At 28.4% G+C, this 21,513-nt stretch overlaps 1 protein-coding gene across 2 annotated transcripts in view; it reads right to left on the bottom strand.

Moving 5' to 3' along the window:
• Window positions 1-21,513, bottom strand: part of LOC126841097 (ankyrin repeat and fibronectin type-III domain-containing protein 1) — a 116,725-nt gene that overhangs the window by 75,525 nt on the left and 19,687 nt on the right. Inside the window, exon 3 of one of the 2 annotated variants that reach the window (XM_050577356.1) lies at window positions 19,009-19,133. The exons of the other annotated variant lie outside the window; for it this stretch is intronic. Within the exon in view, the coding sequence (XP_050433313.1) occupies window positions 19,009-19,133 (125 nt within the window). The remainder of the gene's footprint in view (window positions 1-19,008; window positions 19,134-21,513) is intronic. 2 annotated transcript variants of the gene reach the window in all.

Genomic DNA, 21,513 nt, shown 5'->3' with positions numbered 1-21,513 from the left:
AAAAAAAAAATTTTAATAGTTCCTTACACATAAAGTAATATTGTTAAACCGGAAATCAACAGAACGATTTTGGTAATTCAAACTGAATTTTAACTCAATCTGTTTCGAAACGACTCTTCATAAAAAATAACATATATCACCATAGTTCACCAACCCACGAAGTTGATAAAAACATATAACAATGTATAATAAAATATTTTACAACACTGAATACAAATAGCATACAGGAAGCACCGTGGAGGCCTGTTAGTTCTGTTAGTACAAAAACTATAGGTGCAGAAAGCGGCCATTTTTGAAAGTTTTTGTAAATTACAATTCGATTTTAATAGGCACATTGTTTTTTTAATATTTACACTAGTATTGTATCCGATTACTTAAAATCAACATACCCGCTAATTTTTTTTCGCAATTTATCTATAACGCCATTTCGATTTTTTTATTTCATAACTTCAACCAGACCCTATATTATGTTGATATCCGGTTTCTTATATTTTGTATTCGGTGTTAAATATCTCCCCAATAACAATAGGACTAACGGTTATGTGTAGCTGTTTCTTACAATTGTTGTTCTTTAAAAGCTATTTTAATTATGTACGGCTGTATTAAATATAATATCAACAAAGACTCCAAAAGAGGTTGTAAGTTAACCTAAAAGTTAAATGACAACGATTTGAGGTGGTTGCTTAAACTTGTTTACACTCAGTTGTAAACATAATGTTGTTACACTAAGTCAGACAATTTATACATCAGGCTAACTCAAATGCATGATACTTTCTTTAAACAATAAAAAAAAAAATGGAAGTATTTTGCTTAAATATTTAAACACATTCTTAGGATTGTTTGTTTATTCTTAATTAAGAAAAATAACTTATATATACATATGTATATATATATATATATATATATATAGATAGATATTATATAAGTATAACTTGTAAATTATTTTGTAAAAGACCGGAAAAACGTATTTGCATTAAATGAGTGCGTGTGGATAATAAAGCTCATTAGTTTATTTACGTTCAATGTGATAAATGTTTAACAAACACGAATAGAGCATTTTACGGAACTTAAACGTATTCATTATTAGTTGGTCGGAAATTTAGTGATACCATATTAAAGTCTGACGAATTTACTTAAACTTTTTAGTAGTTCTCGGAATCAAATATGCGGCTATGGTATAAGAACATACTTTTTAAGTTATTGATATAACATTATTTTATATGTAGCTACCATGGTTATTGTATCTTTTTTTTAAAATGTTTTTATACTTCAGTCACTCATCAATGACTTATCTGTCGGCACCTCTGTTCCAACTATCAATGCCAATGTTGGTCACAATAGTTCTCACTCTGATCCGGGAATACACTTTATCAAAAAGCTTGTGTTTGCTGAGTATCAGAATTTCTAGAAGTAATCAAAACAAACGTCTTCAGGGACCAATAATGTGAGCTGTTTTTCTAAAACTTTGCCGGTTACTCGCTAAAATTCAAACTAAAGCATACAATTTAAAACTGATAGAGTTACTGAAAGGCGTTAAGAGTTTTGATGCACATAAGATGGTAAGTAATTCCTAACTATTACATTGCAATACATTTTGTTGTATCGGAAAAAAAGGAAGCTAAGTTGCTTGTGGTAGATTATTATTCAGTGATAAAGTCTAAATAACGTTATTAAGTGTATATATTGTCTATAGAATATATTATGATTAATGATGAAAGGGCCATGGACCGTCTGACCCTGCCCAGGCTACTGAATGGTAAAACGATTTTTTGTTGTTCGCGCTTGTATTTTGTTTATAACCCATTCAAATTTAAAACGGTTATTCAAAAGCGATTAAACATTATTGGAATCATGCCAGTATGTAACTGTTTAATATTTAGTTAATGCACTTTAATTAAATTTAGGCTAATTCATTATATACATATTAGTATTATTATTATTTAAACATTATTTAAATAATATCTTAACAGTGTTTTAACATTTTATAATCAAATTGTTTTGAATAATTTAAACATATTGTGTTGTTTTTTTTAATTTAAAGCTAATACATTCGAAATACAATTGAAGGGCTGCGGGGAAAAAACATCAATGTCAATTTTTTTTGAAAATGAGATATTAGTGCCATCTTTTAGCTTGTTCCCAAAGAAATCAAACTACGAATCGGTTTTGGATAGAAAGGGAGAAGAAAACGTGTGACGGGAAAGACTCATCAAGGTCCACACGGTGGCGGGAAAAAACCGTCAACCTCAACACTCCCGGGCTCGAGATGGAAGCGAACCGCGAATGATGCACACCAAGTTGGTTTACTATGGTCCCTACAAATCGTCTGTTATCACATTTAATTCAAAGCAGGTAAAAAATAGGAAAAAAATTAAGATACGACTTTCCGCCTTTCTTACCAAGGCCCTCTTTCACTAAAAAAGCAAAGCTTGTTGACCTATTACACCTGAAGCAATTTTTGACAAAACCTGAAGCTCAAGCATTCTACGATACACTTGCTTGTGATGACACAAACCGCACTGAAGGATAGGTGGAGTACCTATATGACCCTCCGATTGACGCTTTTGAGGAACTGTGATGGGAAATACTAACCAAGGTCACTGATTTTTCAGAGATTTTATTTTATTTTTCACTTTTTGTAAAAGTAAAATGTATTTTTTTTTTCTTTCACTCAAATATAAGTAGTTTACCAACAACATATGTTTTTCTCTCGCTCAAACCCTTGCTGCAATGTCATTTTGTAAGTTGTTAAACTTTAAAAACGGAATTACCAATAATTTAATAAAACTGACATTGATGTTTTTCCCCGCAGCCCTTCAATTTTAATGTCTTAATTATAGTAGGTACTGTAACGTACCCACCATACGCGAATGCTACATCGGCTCAACTTATGTTAGGTCGTTCGATACGAACAATATTTGATTTATAAATACCAAACACCAACGAAGTAGTTATTAATAATCAAGTAACCCAAAAAAAACCGGTGGTAAAAGACTTAAATTTAGATAAGGGGGATGGTGTGTTAGATAAAGATTAAAGAAAAACAGGTGAAAATTGGCAAAAGGGCACAATTTTTTATAATATTAGTCATAATACTCTAATAAAGTAGTTTTAGCTGATGGTTCTGAATGAATAACACACAATGATCAGATAAGGCCACAAAGTCAAAAAAAAAATGGGTTATCTCCCGCTTCTAACTATTCAGATCAAACAAACTCCGATTCCTTTGAAAATACTGTACCAATATATACCACAACATAAAAATCTCCTAGGACCGTTAGGATTAAAATACCTACAGGTATTCAGCGTTTCTCTATATGAATATATGTAAATAAGTATGCTACTGTATTATTTTTGCATATTATAAAAACATGTTTATTACACATAATTAATATTTTTGTATGAAATATTTTTATTATAATTTTGATATTGTTTTTGTAATAATTTGTATTATCTACCTATTAATATTAAAAGTGTAATTATAGTTAAGTATATTATATTTTGAAATGCAAATGCTTTACAGTTCCCTAGCTGTAGTTGTACAGAACTATGTATATTACTATATGGTTTTTACAAATATATTATTTATACTAATAACTTGTTCGTCGAAACCCAATAAATAAAATAAAAAACACATCCTCAATACAGTATATATACAGCTATACTGTTCTATCGAATTCGTCCATCGCGTGTGGAACCTAACATCAAGGGACAAGGTCTAATCTAAACTATCATTGTACAACGAATAATACGTAAAATTATATCATGATAATAATCGAGCGTGACATTCGAATAAAACAAAACCTACATACTTTAATACTATCTTTTTTTTAATTGGTTTTCCAAATCGACGCATCGGCTGTAAATAAACGTACATCGAACAATTTGTTTTTATTGTACTTTAGGTTTATCAAGTAACTTAAATAAATAAAAGTTAGTACACCTCTATTTAATATTATGAGCAATAAAATCACGTTCATAAACATTTAATAGTCGCGCAGAGGTGTTTAGCTGGAGATATATTTATTCTACAAACGCGCACTTAGGTATACTATACCGACGATAATATTACTTTTTTTTTAATCTCAAACAAAGGTTATCGTTGATTATACTTATAGATATTATCGAATCGATATTCAGATATTATAATCATTCCGTGTCTTTTAAATTATCAATAAAAATAATATTGCCATTGACATGTCCTCCTCTCCCTGTTGCAAATAGTAATTTGCATGTAATATTTTTAGTTATTTGGACCGTCGGACTTGTCGTTGTTCTGATGTTAAAAATATAATATTCTTAACTTAGCAGAAGTCATTAAAAAACAAGCCCGAACAAAGTAAAAGCCAAAATATTTTGAAAGGATAAGGTGAAAGGCTGAAAGCACATTTACAAACACACACCGACCCTATTCCAATGATACCATCGTCCATCCGTCGACTGACTGACAGAGGAAAAATACATTTCAGTATAACTCGTGTACCTTTTATGTTCATATATATCTGACGTCATCAGTACCATCTTGTTCATAATTACCTACTAACATAATAAACTTATGACGTTTGTGAGTTGCTAAAATTCTTCTTGACTTCTTGAACATTTTTTTTTTTGCCTTAATCAAATCCACCCAAACATACCCGTTTGTATACTTAACATACGCTCAAAAGCAAAGCAAATCCTTATTGTAGAGATATTTCTACAGTCTACACAAATGTAATAGGTTCAATTTTACAAACCATTTTTCTTGATATTTGTATGCACATCAGTTGACGCGAATTTTCACGAGTTTACCCAACAAATTGACTTCAATGGTATTTCTTTAGCATACATAAACGTGCATTAACGCTTGATTAATTGAAGAAAAATAAAATTTAAAAAGAAAATGTTAAAACCTTAAAAATCATTTGATTCCAATATTATAGCATACTACAATATAATTTTTATCTAATAATTTTTTTTCCACACAAAAACGCATAATTATTTTTCAAAAAAATATTTAAAAAGCATCTAGTATTATTTAAAATGATTTAATAAACGAAAACGTTTGAGCATTGCTCATGTTTATGTATAGAATATTTACTATGTATAGTAGATAGGGTTAACATTAATGCATAACGTAAAGTATATTCGTTTCTTGTTTTTTGGTATTACCTACATATTAAAATAAAATAGGTTGCCATTAAGATATAATGAGCTAATTATATTTGTAAGTACTTGTATATTGATTATGTAAACAAGCAACAATAATTTAGGTACTTATAAAAACAACAAACCATATATTTACATTTAAATTGCAAATAACTTATATACATTTAAAATTCTGTTAAATGTATTAAATTTAATGTTGAATTCACATATATTTTACGTACAAAAAATGATTTCAGAAACTAGAATGTTTCTGTGTAGTGCGTTATTTCTTATAAAGTAATTGTATAATTATTATTATTTTTGAAGTATTTAATTAATTTAATTATTCACTAATAAAATGTTTAAATATTAAAGTTTTAGTTTCGGTCGTTAATTATTCGGTATTCATAATTTGAACAAAAATATATCTTTCTTAAATGTCTAACTCAATTACGGCAGTTAGATGTAACCGAATTATATCCAAGATCTACAATTCTATACCAAAAAATAATAATCCACATATTATGTATATTTGTACATAAAAACATTTTTTTTTGGTTCTCCATAATAAGGAGTGGTAATTGCCTATTGTAAAAGCACAAACAATCACAACTCAGAGAAATATAAATCATACAAACGATTCGAATTTGACTTTATATAACTTTAAAAAGCGAATATTCTCTGTCGTCCGAACTACTCACGTTATACTAAAAAATAATGTATGTGATATTTAAAGAAAACAAAAAATATAGAGACAATGTTATGGCCATAATATTTAATGTCAACAAGATTAAGATAGGGAAATCACCATCTGTTTTATTTTTAAAGCTGGTATCGTTTAATATAAGTTGTATAATATGGCACCATAAAGAAAAACCATTTAAAAGAAAAAAAAAGTTTAATTTAACCTTACAGATGTATTTGTATAGTCTAAGTCCTCGGAAGCACTAGCAGTAAGTCTTATAACCGCCAAGGGTCAGAGTATACATTAAAAAAAAAGTATAATGTTTTTGTACTATAATAATAAAAACGTACCAAAAATATGATGAACGGGGTTTAAAAAAGAAGTACGTGATTCGTGTGCCGAGTATGAAAAACGTTTTTTGTAATGTTGAAAATATAAAATATTTAATCAATATTTTTCAATGCTTATAAAATGTAAACATTTTTAGAAAACCTAATCCATTATAAAATAAAAATAAGTACAGTAAAAGATGAATTGGCACTGTTTTTAGTATAGTTGGTAATTTTAAATGAAATATTTACATGGTTTTACAGTTACACTTTTATATACAATCAACTACTGAGCTAAAAAAATTGAAATTAAAAAACATTTTGTAATTGGCTTTATTTTCGGTTCAACTTTCGCACTAAAAGTTTTCAAACAATCCTCGTTTGTGCTCTATTGGCCCAATCGCCACTTGAATTCGTTTATATGATTTTTATTCGTTTTCAAAATAGTGTCACAATTTCTGAGAATCAATATAATTTCTTTTGTTACTTTAGTTTAACAGTAGTTATTTATAAAACAATAGACAATTTTTTAATTACCTTATCAAGATACCATTAAAAAAATACATTATATTATGTATGTTATAACACTCAATTTAGTTTTACAATTATTTTGTTAAATTTATAGCTATTAATCACAAAGCACTAACAAATAATTAGTAAATCGTAATTCCTATCTACGATCTAAGACTTTCAAAATTATACAAATTTTTTCGGTTATGAAAATAAAAAATATTTGTATATAGCATCGAATCTACTTGTAAACAATTTTCTTACTAACTTTGTCCAAATTAGCCACTTTTTAGACTTTATATTAACCTTTGTAAAATATAAAATAATATAAGGTTAATGCTAGCGAGCTTATGGTTATCAAAACTCGACAATAAAATGAGAGAAGTTGTTGATAAGTGTGCCGTGACAGGGAAATATTACTTCCATTACCATACAACACTTGGCTGATGAGAAATCTTGTTGAGTAATACTCCTATATTTTGACTCTGCAATATAATCTTCAGTCCTATAGTTACTTCGAGAGCTTTCATAAAATATAACATCGATTACAATAGTATAAAAAATTGTATGACCTCTAATTTACAAAATATATATTTTAAATTACAGTCGAACCTTAAGTAATCAAGATTTAACCTTCATACATTTTGTTTTATTAGTGACAATAAATTATAACTATAAAAATATATTGATTCGAACATCTACAAAATAAATAATAGTGTAATTTTAACTGTCTTCATTTTTTTCTCAGTTACATTTCAAACGTGTTTTTTTTCTTTCACCAGGCTAGCTACGAAAAAAACTATTTTCAGCTGTTGATTTATTTAAAATAACTTTTGATTAATCAATATAAAATTGTGTATTTTATTTAACTTATTATCTTAATATTTAAGCGTTTACGAATTAAATTAATTACTCTTAGACATAAATATAAATATACTTACAGGATGATCATGTAACGTAAGATACTAATTTTCTCTAAAAATAATTACGATTCAATTTTTTTATTTTGTAGACATTTTAGTTATTCACTATATAAGACTATTTTCAAATCTTATTGGGTTAATTCCTGAGCTCTATCAACTATTATAACGTATATATTTTGTATTAACTTTTTAAACTAAACATAATTGACTAACCAATTTTAAATGGTCGATAACCAAGTTTAGATAATTTTTAATTTTAAAAGTTAATAAAATATACTCGTTACTATGCAAGTTTCAGAAGTTCACCGAGCTCTGAAAAATTAAAAAAAAAAGGTAAATACTTAGTATTTTATGATACTGAAAAATAACAAAAAACAAAAATGTTTCCAAACTACAAAATCGAAATTATTTTGAGGGAAAACGAGTGTGTTACATTTAATGAATCACCTGTATAGAAATATCCATTAGAGGTATCCATTTTTAAATCATACATGAATATTTACATCTCTCTTGTAGTATAAGTTTTAAAAACAATATGAATTCCGAAAACATCAGTTGTGTATAAATTGTACAGTGTTTTCAGCAAGGAAAGCAACATTTTGGAAACGACTGAATGTGCTACTAAAATCAAACTGCTTCTCTACGGCTCGTTAATTTTGTAGACAGATTTTATACGGATATAAAATACTACTATCGTTAATCGTATATATCGATTATTAAATATACACAGAACTCCTCATTTCCGTAGTAAATATATATCTCGTGCACATAAAAAAATAAGGCATTATCAACCATTCTTCGTTTCATCGTATTTATTATTTTATTTTTATACCAGAAAGTTACTCGGGAATAGATTATTAATATATTATTATGTGAACTGTTGACATAATATATTTTCGATGTTTGCTAATGCATTTTTCGAAACATATCATTAGGTGTATCAATAAATAGACGTATCGTTTTCGAAGGGTAATCAATAACTGTATACTGTAATTAGAAATTTAAAAAAACAAACAAAACCGTAAATAAGAATTTCCACAAAATATCGCTATATATCCTTTGTGGTTCGTTAAAAATAATTAACATCGTAACCATAATAAATTACTAACATGCAACAATATTAACTAATGGATAAATTTTCAATTTATTATTTAAATAAAGTCTAGAAATTGTACACCGTTTCGAGGAGTTGTTTTTAGCAATATTAAATAAAACCCAATTATCTGAAAACTAGTATCTCGAAAACAAATATTGAATCTACATACAACAAAAAATTATTCATACTATTAAATATATGTTGTATATATGTATATATGTAATGTATGTATGTATTTGGCATCACCTATAGGTACATAAAATATATATTATAAACTTTATACTTCAATGTATGTATTACATAAATGATATTTCCTGTTTAGTTGTAAAAAAAACAAATAAAAATAAATAAACATGTTAGGTTAAATCAATTAATAAACTAATAATAACAGGTACTTTATGCATCACCAATAAATAGTAGTCATGTGGTTTTGTGTTACAATTTAAAACCGCTTTCAAAGCAAGCGGTAACGATAAAAAGAAAACGTTCAAATATATATTATTTATCCGCGTACGAGGTCGTTAGATATAAGCATAATATCGATTAAAGTAAAACTATATTTGAATTTAGCCCCGGGGTGCCTCGCATATTCGAAAACGCAACGTACTATGATCAAAGAAACACAACTTTTATACTTATACATATATATACTTTATCTAAAAAAACTACACTTCATACAGAAACACGAATGGTGAACACAGCGAACTTAGTAAACCGAATTTTGTCCAAAAATATTATTTAAAGATAAGTCACACCAAACCGACTAAACAATGTTTTTAGCAACTTACAGAATGATCAATATTATAATAGGATTTTTTTTTTTGGGGAGGGGGAGGAAATTATAAAACATAACATAATAACACAAATAACTTCAAAATTAAAATTATGAAAACGAAATTGTTTTTTGAGCCAATGAGTGAATCAATGTTTTTCGCAGTCTTAAAATAAATAAAATCAAAATTTATTCCTTAAAAACTATTGGGAAATCTGACACAGTTTTTTGATCTTTTAACTCGAACTTATTCGACGACAAACTTGCGGAAAATTACAGTTTGACATCAAATGTTCATTAATTAATCAACGAGTAGAAACTCGGTCGAGTGACGCGATGTCTCGCTATCTTATTATTATTGTATCATAATATTATAGATATAAGCTCTCTTGAAGTTTACTCGCATAATCAGTGTTTGTGGTAAAACGTTTTCCATGAAAATGCAAACGTCTTGGTCATTTTAAAATTCAGTTAATATCATTTCTAAGTACTACCGAATATCTCTTAAGACTAATTTTTAGAAAACGCAATTGTATCTCTATTATCTACATTACACTTGAGCGTGGTCAAACAAAAATGTATTCTGTACCTTTCACCTATTGGTATACGTCGATGTAAGATGACAATAATACATATTATATTTTTATCCAAAATTGTTTTCACTATATTCCTTTAGAAATAGTTGTTGTGGCCTGGACACCTCTCAATATGCGTAGCTATCGCTGTTCGAAATCTGAAGGCACGGCGACGTCACATTAATTTTGATATCCACTCTTAGATATCACGTCTTGATGGTATTATTTACACGTGTGCACATTATCCTCCATCTAACTTCAAAATGTCATAAACGCCATTGAACTGGTTACTTTTCCACGACCACGTATTTTTCATATCCTAGGGTTGCGCTGACAGAAATGTCATTTACTATAAGATAAGGTGTTCCAACTGCTCCAAAGTCGATGAGGTCAAAAACATGCATTCACCTCTTTTTATATCAATCAATAGAGTTTACATTGGGGTTTTTTGATCTGTTAGTAAGGATTACAACTAGCTGACAATGTACTTGATAAATTTAAAACCCCAAAAATAGAAGGTGTTGACGCCCAGAAAATATCACCAGTGGCAGAAAGTTAGACTCCAATGTGTTGCTAGTTGCTACCCTGCCGCAACAGCCACTCATTTCACTACACCCAAAAATGTATTATCTATATTTTTTTATAATATGAAAGAACTTGAAATATAAAATTACTTGTATATTAGCTTTGTAACGGCGAAATTAAATTTATCTAGTCTCAAGTTAACCCTTCGCATATGAATATTTTTGTATGGGTTTATAGTTTATACGATGAATTACAATCTGGAAACTAAAATATAACTGCATTCTATATAACAGGATAGCTTTTGTAAACAATTACGCATAAGACTCCTAAAAAGAATTCTCTCTCTATAGAGGATGTATTGAAAAATAGAAAAATATAATAAAATATCAATTTATTCCAGTAAAAATAACCTTCGAAGTTCTAGTGGAAATTGAATTCGGTATGGTTTGAATTTTGGAGCGGGGAAGAGGTTTAATCATTTTTCTTTTACAAATCTATAAAATCTTTAGAAAATGTGTACTTGATTTCTTGGAAGGCCAATTTTTACTTTTGCATTTTCTTTTTATTAAATTTCCACACAATGTGTTTTCACAATATATACAGTGGAAATGTAAATGCAACAACTCGTTAGTCTTGATTGCAGAAACCTTCCAATGACAGGATTTTTCAAAGTGAATTAGTTGAAATTACATCTACATTTAAGCCACCAATTGCCAAATGTCACCAATTGCGTTAAACGAAATAAATGTACTAGGAAATTGTGATAAATAAATAGTATTATACATATGTATTTTTATTTCTAATATTTTCCATCAACTATTCTATAACAGAATTTTTATTTTTACTAAGACTTATATAAAACTTGTTTTTATTGCAAGAATGTGTTTTTATTACCAATTAACAGTTCTTTACAATTTATACAAACTCAGTTAATATGATTTCATAGACCAAATTGCATTGCATAGACAACGCTAGAATACGGAAACTATCCTTTAGAATAGAATAGGTAAGGAAACAGTTAAATAATTGAAAAAATACATAGGTACGAATTAAAACAACATAATTTTATTGTAGCATAATTACAATTTCCCAAGTGTTATACATATGACAAAATACTGTTCAAATACATTGTTTCTGTTTTCTGTCGTTATTTATTATTATTAAGTTTGATAATTTTCTTTTTGCGTTTAATTGATTTTGTTATAAAAAAAGTTTTACTGGTATATAAACTTCACGAGACGAAAAGTTTCATTCGAAAATGTCATATATATCCACTTTTAAAAACCTTATTGTATTTTACAACACTGTGATAACTTCTAATAATAATAATAATTATAATAACAGTAAAACAAATCGTAAACAACGTGGCCGTAACGTAGACTTGGTAGGTACGTGGGCGCTGGTAAGTTACAGCACACGCTGACCCCCTGAACTTAGCTAAGTTTTTAAGGTTAAAAATAATTTCTAGTTTACAACAATACACAACGTAATAGTCATTTCTAATATTTTGAAAGATGAGTTTTCATAACTACGTGGGCGTTCTGTAAGTAAAATGTACTTAAGGTCGTAAAACACTAAAGTACAGTAATAAATGCGGCAATAGCTATTCTCTTTTTGTTTGATAGTAAAGTGCTCGTATCGGTTTCGGAAGACACTTAATACCGTCGCTTATTGTTTGTTAGGTAAATATTGACGTATTACTTGTAAAAATTCTGTATATTATAATATTATTTTAAATACGCTTTTATGTGAGGTTCGTATTTTATGGAGTATATTGTAAGTATTTAAATTTTATGAACGTCTTATAGTATGACTAATTCCCATGTTCGTTACTTCTTCATTATTCATTTCAAATACTGTATAAAAGATAATAACACAACTGAAACGCCAGCTGACGAATGTCGCGCACATAGATATTGGGCAAAGGTCGTTAATCGTTAATGTTTTCTACTATAACGAGTTAGCAAGACCCGTTATAGTAGTAGAGAAAGGAAAACAAAAAAAAACCCTTTTTAATGATCTTTTGCTCGGTATTTTTTTTACACAATTGACTAGCGTTGGACTTGGCTAGTTCGGAGTAATTAAATTCAGCCTATGTGCAACGTTGCTACTTTAACGGCCTCGCGGACTCCCCCCATTTAAACGTTCAGTTTCTATTAGGTATACGATACATCTGTGTTTTCTGTATCTAAACTAGGCTAAGTAGAACGTAATTTTTTTTTTTTATGTTCCCGGCATAGAAAGAATATCCGGGTCAAATCTTTCGCGATATTACAACACATTGTACTATGTACACGTCAATATTGATCAATTACATAACTTGACTTGACTTGATTTCCCGGGAGAGGGTGGGGGGAACTCAAGTAAATAATTTTTTACCTATCACGGCCAAAATGCTCAGCGTAGGCGCTCCTTTAGTTGTATTCTGCAATAAATATCAAATAAACCACATCGGTTAACAATAAATCCCTGTAGATTATTATGAATTATATAATAAAGCATACCAGACGTATGATATAGCTAAAGCAATTTAATTCTTAACGTTATTAATAGTTATACATTTGTGAACTTAATATGATTACCTTAAAATTAATCTATAATAATTTCATAATCAAAAGTCAATATTCCTTAATCTATCATTCGAAATGTTTTTTTTATCATTCCAGGAATCACAAAAAGAAGACTTGAAATAGCTATTAAACGTTTTACTTTTTCTGTAACATATGACACTAAAGGATAGGATAGACGATATCCCCCCCAGATTCCCGTCTATCGGTCAACAAAATACAATATATATTAGTGTTTGTAAGATAAAGGTATCGCAGCAGCAGACGAATTAGCTAAAACATTATTAGAAAGAATAAACTTTAATTCTAGCCGAAAGGATCGTAAATCTTTTGAAGGTTTTTTGCGTGCTGATGCGTTACATATAAATCCAAGTATTGTAAAGAATTTATCGAGCGCCACTTGCCAAACAAAAAGGTAAATTCCGACGAAAACTGACCGGAGATACCGACTGTCGAATTTGGTCTAGTTATTATCTGTATTCGTAGTTTGAATCCATTTGAGCAGATGAACCGACAAAATAATTGGCTGGATTTTGAAAAAAAAAACAAAATATTATGTATATTACAATAACACCCAGCTGTTGAACGTTCGAACATGTTCTGATCACGACTCAGCCTTTTTAGACATGGTATAGCTCCGTTCAGCAGTATCCTTTTAACGTAAACCGCTAATTTCTTTGAAAATAATTAAAATTTTTGGGCCGTTAAGGTCTATTAAGCTACACTATGATATCATATAAAAATAACAGACCAAATTAGAGTTTTATACGTTTAAAAAGAAATATAGTTGAAAAAAGTATAAAAAATCTTTAGCCGACTTGAATACCAACATTTTGATTAACCAAGAGAATTATTTTTTAAGAAAACTACTTTGTCTGTGATTATTTAGAAACCTTGTATATTTGTTGGTGCAATTTATTTTTTGATTATACTACCGCACCGGGTCGGGTTCGGATAAAATATTAGGTGTAAAGCTACCGAACACTTTGTTTTGTCAGATGACGGCGCGATGATATCTGTCAGTGTATACTGAATAGTGTACATCTGTAAGACGTCAAGACATAAAATACACTTGACATTTAAAATAAAGAAGAAACAAATAAGACTATATATTTTGAATAAGCGTCAGCTATAGTAAAATACCGTGTAGTCTATTCGAATTGATGGAAGTATTTCGACGACATTGCCAACAGTTTGTTTGATTTTTATGTAGACAATCTTTTATCAATTGAAAATTTGGCGAAAGAATTTTCCGCTTTGGAATAACAATACTTCGGTGTAAGTAATTTTATATTTATTTTAAATAATTTTTTTCCCTTTATAGTGTAAACAGAATAGAAGAACAAAAACAAAACCCTGCCTGTATGAAGAAAATGGAAAACGTTTACGGTTTTGTTTTACTATTTTCCACACAACAAAAGAATTATTCTTAGACCCCGGCTTCGTGTTACTATAGATCTACTTTTTCGCCTTCGCCTTACACTCCCAACTACATGAGGCCGGTCATTGTATAAGTATATATAAATGCACTCGAAAAGTTTTCAAGCAATAACTCACTGGCTGTGCTACCAACACCCAGCTGTTTCTCCAGTGAAGTATTGCCATAAGGGAAGTCATGTGATCAACAGTTCCTTATTGGTTAAAAGAAAATTGACATATCGAAATCGTTAAATCTAAGATTTGCGTGGGTGAGCCTTTTAACGTAAAACACATAAAGAAATAAAATAATGAAATATTTAAATAAACCCTTACCACAAAATTAATACTTAGTAGCGTATACGTATTTCGGCATGTATACATTTTATCTACATATACCTAAACCAATTTTTCGGAACATCGTTATTACTATTTTTATTTAATATTTATTTCAAATTGACTATTGGAAACTTCTACTAAGAAAGGTGGTAATGGATTACTCATTGCTGTGCCTTCAGTTATAGAACATATTTTAAAAACATTGTGACTTATACATAATTTTATTAAATTTATTATTAATTCTATTTTTTTCTATATTTAAATTATTTATCCAGTCGTTAAAGATACTTATTGTTATGTCTATGGAAATACTTGAAAATAGAGCTACCACGTCGAAGGATTTAAGCCTGTCATTTGGTTGGATCTTATCATTAAATAGTTCAACATTTTATTTTTTTAATAAAAATACCACAAGTGCTTAAGATTTCTCTAGAATAATTAAACTATTGAAGTGTTTTTTTTTATTGAATAATTTTTGTTATTGTACAACGTTAACGGATTACTAAATATTTACCTTTTTTATTATTTTCCAGAGTGCTATTAACTTAAATGTTAAGACTGTAAAAAGGGTGAAGTTTTATTTTTATATGGACGCATTACTCAACCGCACTCCACTAAGAGTAATTATTCAAAACTGATTATCGATTCATCAAAATGTTTTGCAATTTATTTTTATTCTAAAAAGTTAACTAAATATACACCCGTTTAAGTTGAAAAGTTGAAAGAGCTCTTGATAATCCTCAAAAGGTAAATATTTGGTAATTTTATAATATTGTACAATAAAATAAAAACAAATGTTTTTAAAAACAAAAAAAAAACTATAAATGTATAATTATTGTCCCAGAAATGAAAAATTAATTACCCTGTATGCGTTTTATTGATTGGAAGTTCTACTTGGAATGAGAGCCCTGTTATGTTATAGCTTTTAAATGTGTATCTACAATGACCAGGACTAGTAAAAAATTAATAATAAAAGCGGGCGAGTCAATTTGGAGTGTCCAACTAACCTATTTAGTTTATATAGATTATAAGCAGATGCTTATAATGCTAACAAGGTAAAATAACATTTTTAATAATTTAAAAAAACGATCAACAAATTGTTATAGAATGTAAAATCGGTTATAAACAGTTTTTTAATAAACACAATAAAAATTATAATAATATAATGAAGGCGCATAGAGTAGGCAATTCGAGTACATGAGTGTTAAGGAATTTTAAGTTTGCCTATACAGCTGGTTAACAATTAATAATATAATGTAGAACCCCAACTGAAACCTTTTAAAATATTGTCTATCAAAGCGAAAAACAATAAGTTCCTACACTAAGAGATGAGGGTGTATAATTAAAATGCATAAGTTTCGGTTATTGCACTTGTAAAATCCAAAAACTTATCTTTATTTCAATGGCTTTTAAAACGGTAAACGATAACGTTACCGCGAATAACGTTTATATGTACATATTATATAGATTTTAACCCTTATAGTACGTAGTAAATTATGTCTGTACATATCATGTACTCAAGGCTTGGTGAATTCGACCAACCTATTAAATTAAAAAAGAAAAACACGATTTATCTAACTTCTTTACTTCAAACCGGACGTTCGCTAATACGATCCTTCGCCTGAAGTCGATATTGCGAATCATTTGTAACTAAAATGTGTTTGTTTCCACACAAGTAATTCCACATGTGCTCGATGTGTCTCGAAATAATTTCTAATAATAAAATAATGTCGATTTCAAAATGAAAATCTATTTATAATGATTATAAAAACTATGCGATTTCTGACCATCGGCCAACCGTCGATGTTCAAGTTAAAATACTGCGTCGATGTTCAAGTTAAAATACTGATATTCGGTATTTTATTAAAACAACCAAAATTATTGAAAATTTCATCAATGAGTAAATGAAATCTCGTTATTTTATCAATTATGACTATATGTTTGTTAACTGTCAAGAAATTACTGAATTTTATTTATATTTATGAAAAAAAGGTATTCCTAATAAATCTCAAAAATTAGAATCCATTAATAATATAAACACTTTACAGTTATTTATTAATTATATGTTTATCGTAATGTTGATCTTGAAAAAAAAAAGATATTACCTATTATTGTAATTTAGAATCAAAGAGTAACGTATTATAATTTAGTCCTTAGACATAGCACATTTCTAAATGGGATTCCAGTATTTGCATGCTTGATGTATATAGAAATGTCCTTTTTTCGAGTGTCTAGTTCTGTTTATCTAAAAAAAACCTGAAGGACGCTATCCTCTCATGAATCTATTATACTTTATCCTGTATATTGACAATTTTTAAATCTGGCATAGCTATCAAAAATTGTATTAAAACCCAATACAATACAATTTCACAGGAAATAACTTTAAGATATTTCTAGGTGTTAAAAAAAGTTACTTGAGAAAGGTGTGGCTTAAAACACACTCAACTTGGTATATACATTTGTTTTAAACGTATTAAACAAAGATACATACTTGGGCATTTTCAATGATACTACTGATTCAAAACTACTTGGTTTATATATTCGAGTGGTGGCTTTCCTCGGCTATTAAACGATAGCGACTAGTATAAAAATAGCGCCAATAAAATATTATTATGAATTTCGTGTGTAGAATTTAACAAGAATAAACATTAATTTAATGTTAAATAAATGTTTGTGCACTGCGCGATTGGGTTGAAAATAACGCATATATAGTGAATAAAATAATGAAAAAGTAATATTCCATTTTAGGCGCCGTCGTGCCTAGTCACTATTTGTTTTCAATAATATATATTGAATATACATATGTACTTTTATCGATCTTTGGTTTTAAAACGTTATTAGCTAAACTTCTAATATTTTAGTGTTAAATACCAACGTAGCCCATTAATCGCTTTAGACTGTCATCCAATAATCTCTAATAGTCTTTTTTTGACAGCCATTGTTTGGCTAACAATCGCATCGCCTCGTAATATTCTGTTAACGTAAAATTGCAAACAATAGCACCGTATTTAACAAGTTATCATTAAATAACAATAAATAGGTTTATTAATAAATTTCCATCGTGACGTGGTATTTTATAACAGTTACCGAAACATAAAGTATATTATTAAAAATGTATACAATTGAAAAACGGCAATTTCAAATAAAAGTGTTTAAAAAGTTTACTTACCATAGTAATATAAGTATCTATTGTTATTACTGTTTTACTGAAATTAAATTTTAACACCTATACATAACTCGTATTTTTATCTTTTTTTTTTTATTCTTAGTTTCTTAAGTATACCCATTTTATCACGAATTATGTAAAAATTATAGCTCTTGTTGTTTAATTCTAATTTTTACCCTTTAGTAACAAACTTTTGATGACTTTTTAGTAGCCTGAAATATTAGGTTTTGTTTAAATTTAATATTAACAAATAAACGACTTTGTTTACATTTTTTTTTTAAGTGCCTACTCTTTCAATACAGTTTGCATGTAATTTACCCTACCAGTAGAGCTTAGATGACATTTTGATTTGGTTGGTTGATATTATACAGATTTTCTAACCACCTAACACTGACCTAACAAGTCAGCAATCCGGATTATTTGCTTCTCTAAAAAGGTCGCTTTCTACTTGCGAGCTCCAGATAGAAACTGCTAGTAACCGAACGCTGAACCGATCCGTTATTTACACTGGTGCACTTGTATTTTCCTACTCAATTGCTATTTCGCCCTACAGCCGCCAAAACGTACGCATATAAAGTACTAATAACCAAATGCTGTTCTTTGAAATGCACTGTGTATATTGCCGAGTAGGTACAGCACCTATATCTTTTGTTTCCATTTATTTTCTGTCCATAATAATAATAAAAAAAATGTTTTAATTTGTGTACAAGAATCGATAGCAATAAAGTGGATGTATCCAGGCAAATTACGATCAACCTATAATCAATTTAACACTAATAATAATAGTTTAACAAAAAATAATAAACATTCTTTACTTTGCGTCGAAACTAAAATGTAAACAACATACTAACAAATAGTAAGAATCAGTCGAGACTACTATAATGAATACTGTTAAAAAAAAAACCAAAATATTAACCTTTTTTTTTTTTTTACAAAATGTTAAAGATATCGAAGTTAAATAATATTGAATATAAATACCGTTTTGTGTGGAGTTTGGTCCAATTTGAGCGTGTAAAATACTGAGACCGGGCACAATAATAGCTGGCAGAGTGCTAGATCGCAGAAGCGGCGGTGGTTGTTGTCCACGTGACCCAACTTTATCTCTAAGGACAAAAAATACACAAAACAATTTAACGTATGCTGTAGTTAAAAGTTATTACACATTTATTCATGAGGCAGTCCCGAAAGTTATGATAAAAACTGACTAAAATATACGCAATTATCTTTTATTGCTAAACAAAATGTTTAATTATAATGTTATATTTGTTGTGATGCTCTTTTGCTCTAAAATATACTTTTTAATCGTTTCCCAAAGTTTTAATTTTTAATAACAGTCTATGTTTTACTGTGTTGACCACAGTAAAAGATCTATTCTATTACGTCATGTTGAAACGAGGTTATGGCTTGATTACGTTTTCTTAAAAAGAGGTAGGCATTTATTTGTTGAATTTTTTTAAAATAAAATCTAAAATTTCAATTATAAACTGTTTAAAATATAAATTATTTTAAAAACCACTGCTCGCGACTTATTATATTTTACCAAGAAAGAAACAATTCGAGTAACTACATCAATCGATCGTATTTTTTTTAAGTAATCTGCGTGTTCTGGAGCGTAATTAAATTGAACAAAAAAATAAACAACGTTCTTTTTGACAAGCTGTCATAACTGTGAAGTATCTCAACATGACACAGCGTGCTAACCATTACATAAGATGATACAGTTAATAATAATAATTTACAAACTTAAATACGTTGTATTAAATTAAAAAATATGTTTAATTTAAATGTTATAAAAGTAATTTTTAAAGAACCCTAAATAATTGTTGTCCTTAAGTTATGGAATATTACGTTCTTTTATTTCAACTATGTGACTACTGAATCTATTGAATGCTAATATAATGTGTTTATAACTACTCAATCAAAATTCATACAAATAACCACTTTGCCAGTTTTACCATAACATTATAATTTTACCGTTTATTGTAAATTACTATAACTTAATTTTAATATACGTATTTGGAATTTGTATATTGAATATGAAGTATTACTCCGAACTTTTTTTGTTTATATTATTAACTGAAAAAAACATAATTTTTATTAAAGTAATATCATATTTTCTTATAAAAAAGTTTTAACGAATAGAAACATCAATTTGTAGCTGTGTGAGCTAAACAAATATTAAAAGATTTCCAGCACAAAGCTGGAATTAAAAATTTTAATCGAAAAAGTACAATACAATTTAGTTTAGTTTAGTTTTTCGTTGGTGACAAATATAATTTTTATTAAATAAAAAAAAAAAATAATTCGTTTGAATAAGAAATGTTCAAACCCGTATGACGGATGTATATGGTTAAAATTTACTAAATAATAAATATGAGGAAGAAATATTGTTGAATTATCGTGTTTAAAATTAATTAAAAATAAACCATATTTATTACATATTTCATAAATAGTATGTACCATAAATCTTTGGAGATTTATTCTGACATAGTTATTCAATCAACTTTACTATAAATATTTTGACGGAGCAGTGTATGTTTTTAAGCGTTTTTATGTACTACCGTTACGAATATATTAAAAACGTTATAAATATAAAAACAAGGAATATTAAATATTAAATAAAATAGGATATTAAATAGGGATTTTTTTTTAGTGTCTTACATTTTTTGAATTTGCATGGTGAAGAAGAAAATCCACTAATCCAATCAAATCTATTATGCGGTGCACTGCGAAAACGCGTGTGCATATTCAACTGTTTTCATTCGAAACGAGTTCAATATAAAATCAGAAAGAATAATATAATTAAATGTATGAAAAAAAAATATATTTAAAAAAAGGAAGATCGAAAAAATATATAAGTACTTATATTAATACAAAAAAGGTCGATGTTAACGAAAAACGAAAAGCCGACGATCGCATTCGAGATAAATAGCAAAACCAATGTTAGAGTTTTTTTTTATATATACACGGATCAATAGATTCAAACGCTTTTTTCAATGGCCGCGATTTCCCATTGAAGATTGCTCGACTATTGAGGTTTGGGTGAAGTGACGACTCAAGATTTTCTCGGGTGTTGTCACGTTCCGGTTAAAGTCAAGGGTCGGAGTATATTTTATTCGGCTCGAACGACACATGTCCTATATAAACCCAATTTTATCTTGATAAGTATATATTTACACACTCATATATATATATATATATATGAGTGTGTAAATATACATTTATATTGCAAGAAAATTAAAATTCCATGTTTAATCGGTATACTGTGTAAATGTTCATTTCTACATTTAATAATGTTCATCTCTAGAAAAGCAATCAACAAAGCTAGTACGATAAATAATAACTTGCCGAATGTGATGTGAACATTTTCAAACCGTAGTGAAAATCATTACTATAGTAAAATACAACGAACTAATACCCTCAGCTCACTATATAGTACCAACATATAAATCTTAAACATAGGATAACTAGAGTGTTAGGTTA

The sequence above is a fragment of the Adelges cooleyi genome, unplaced genomic scaffold, assembly GCF_023614345.1.
Source record: "Adelges cooleyi isolate 19-005CV unplaced genomic scaffold, UGA_ACOO_1.1 ACOO_flye_CR_arks_rails_tigmint_CR_PRNA_376, whole genome shotgun sequence".
In the NCBI taxonomy this organism is placed as follows: Eukaryota; Metazoa; Arthropoda; class Insecta; order Hemiptera; family Adelgidae; genus Adelges; species Adelges cooleyi.
Note: the sequence above shows the minus strand (reverse complement) of the source record. Positions and strands in the feature narration are given on the sequence as shown.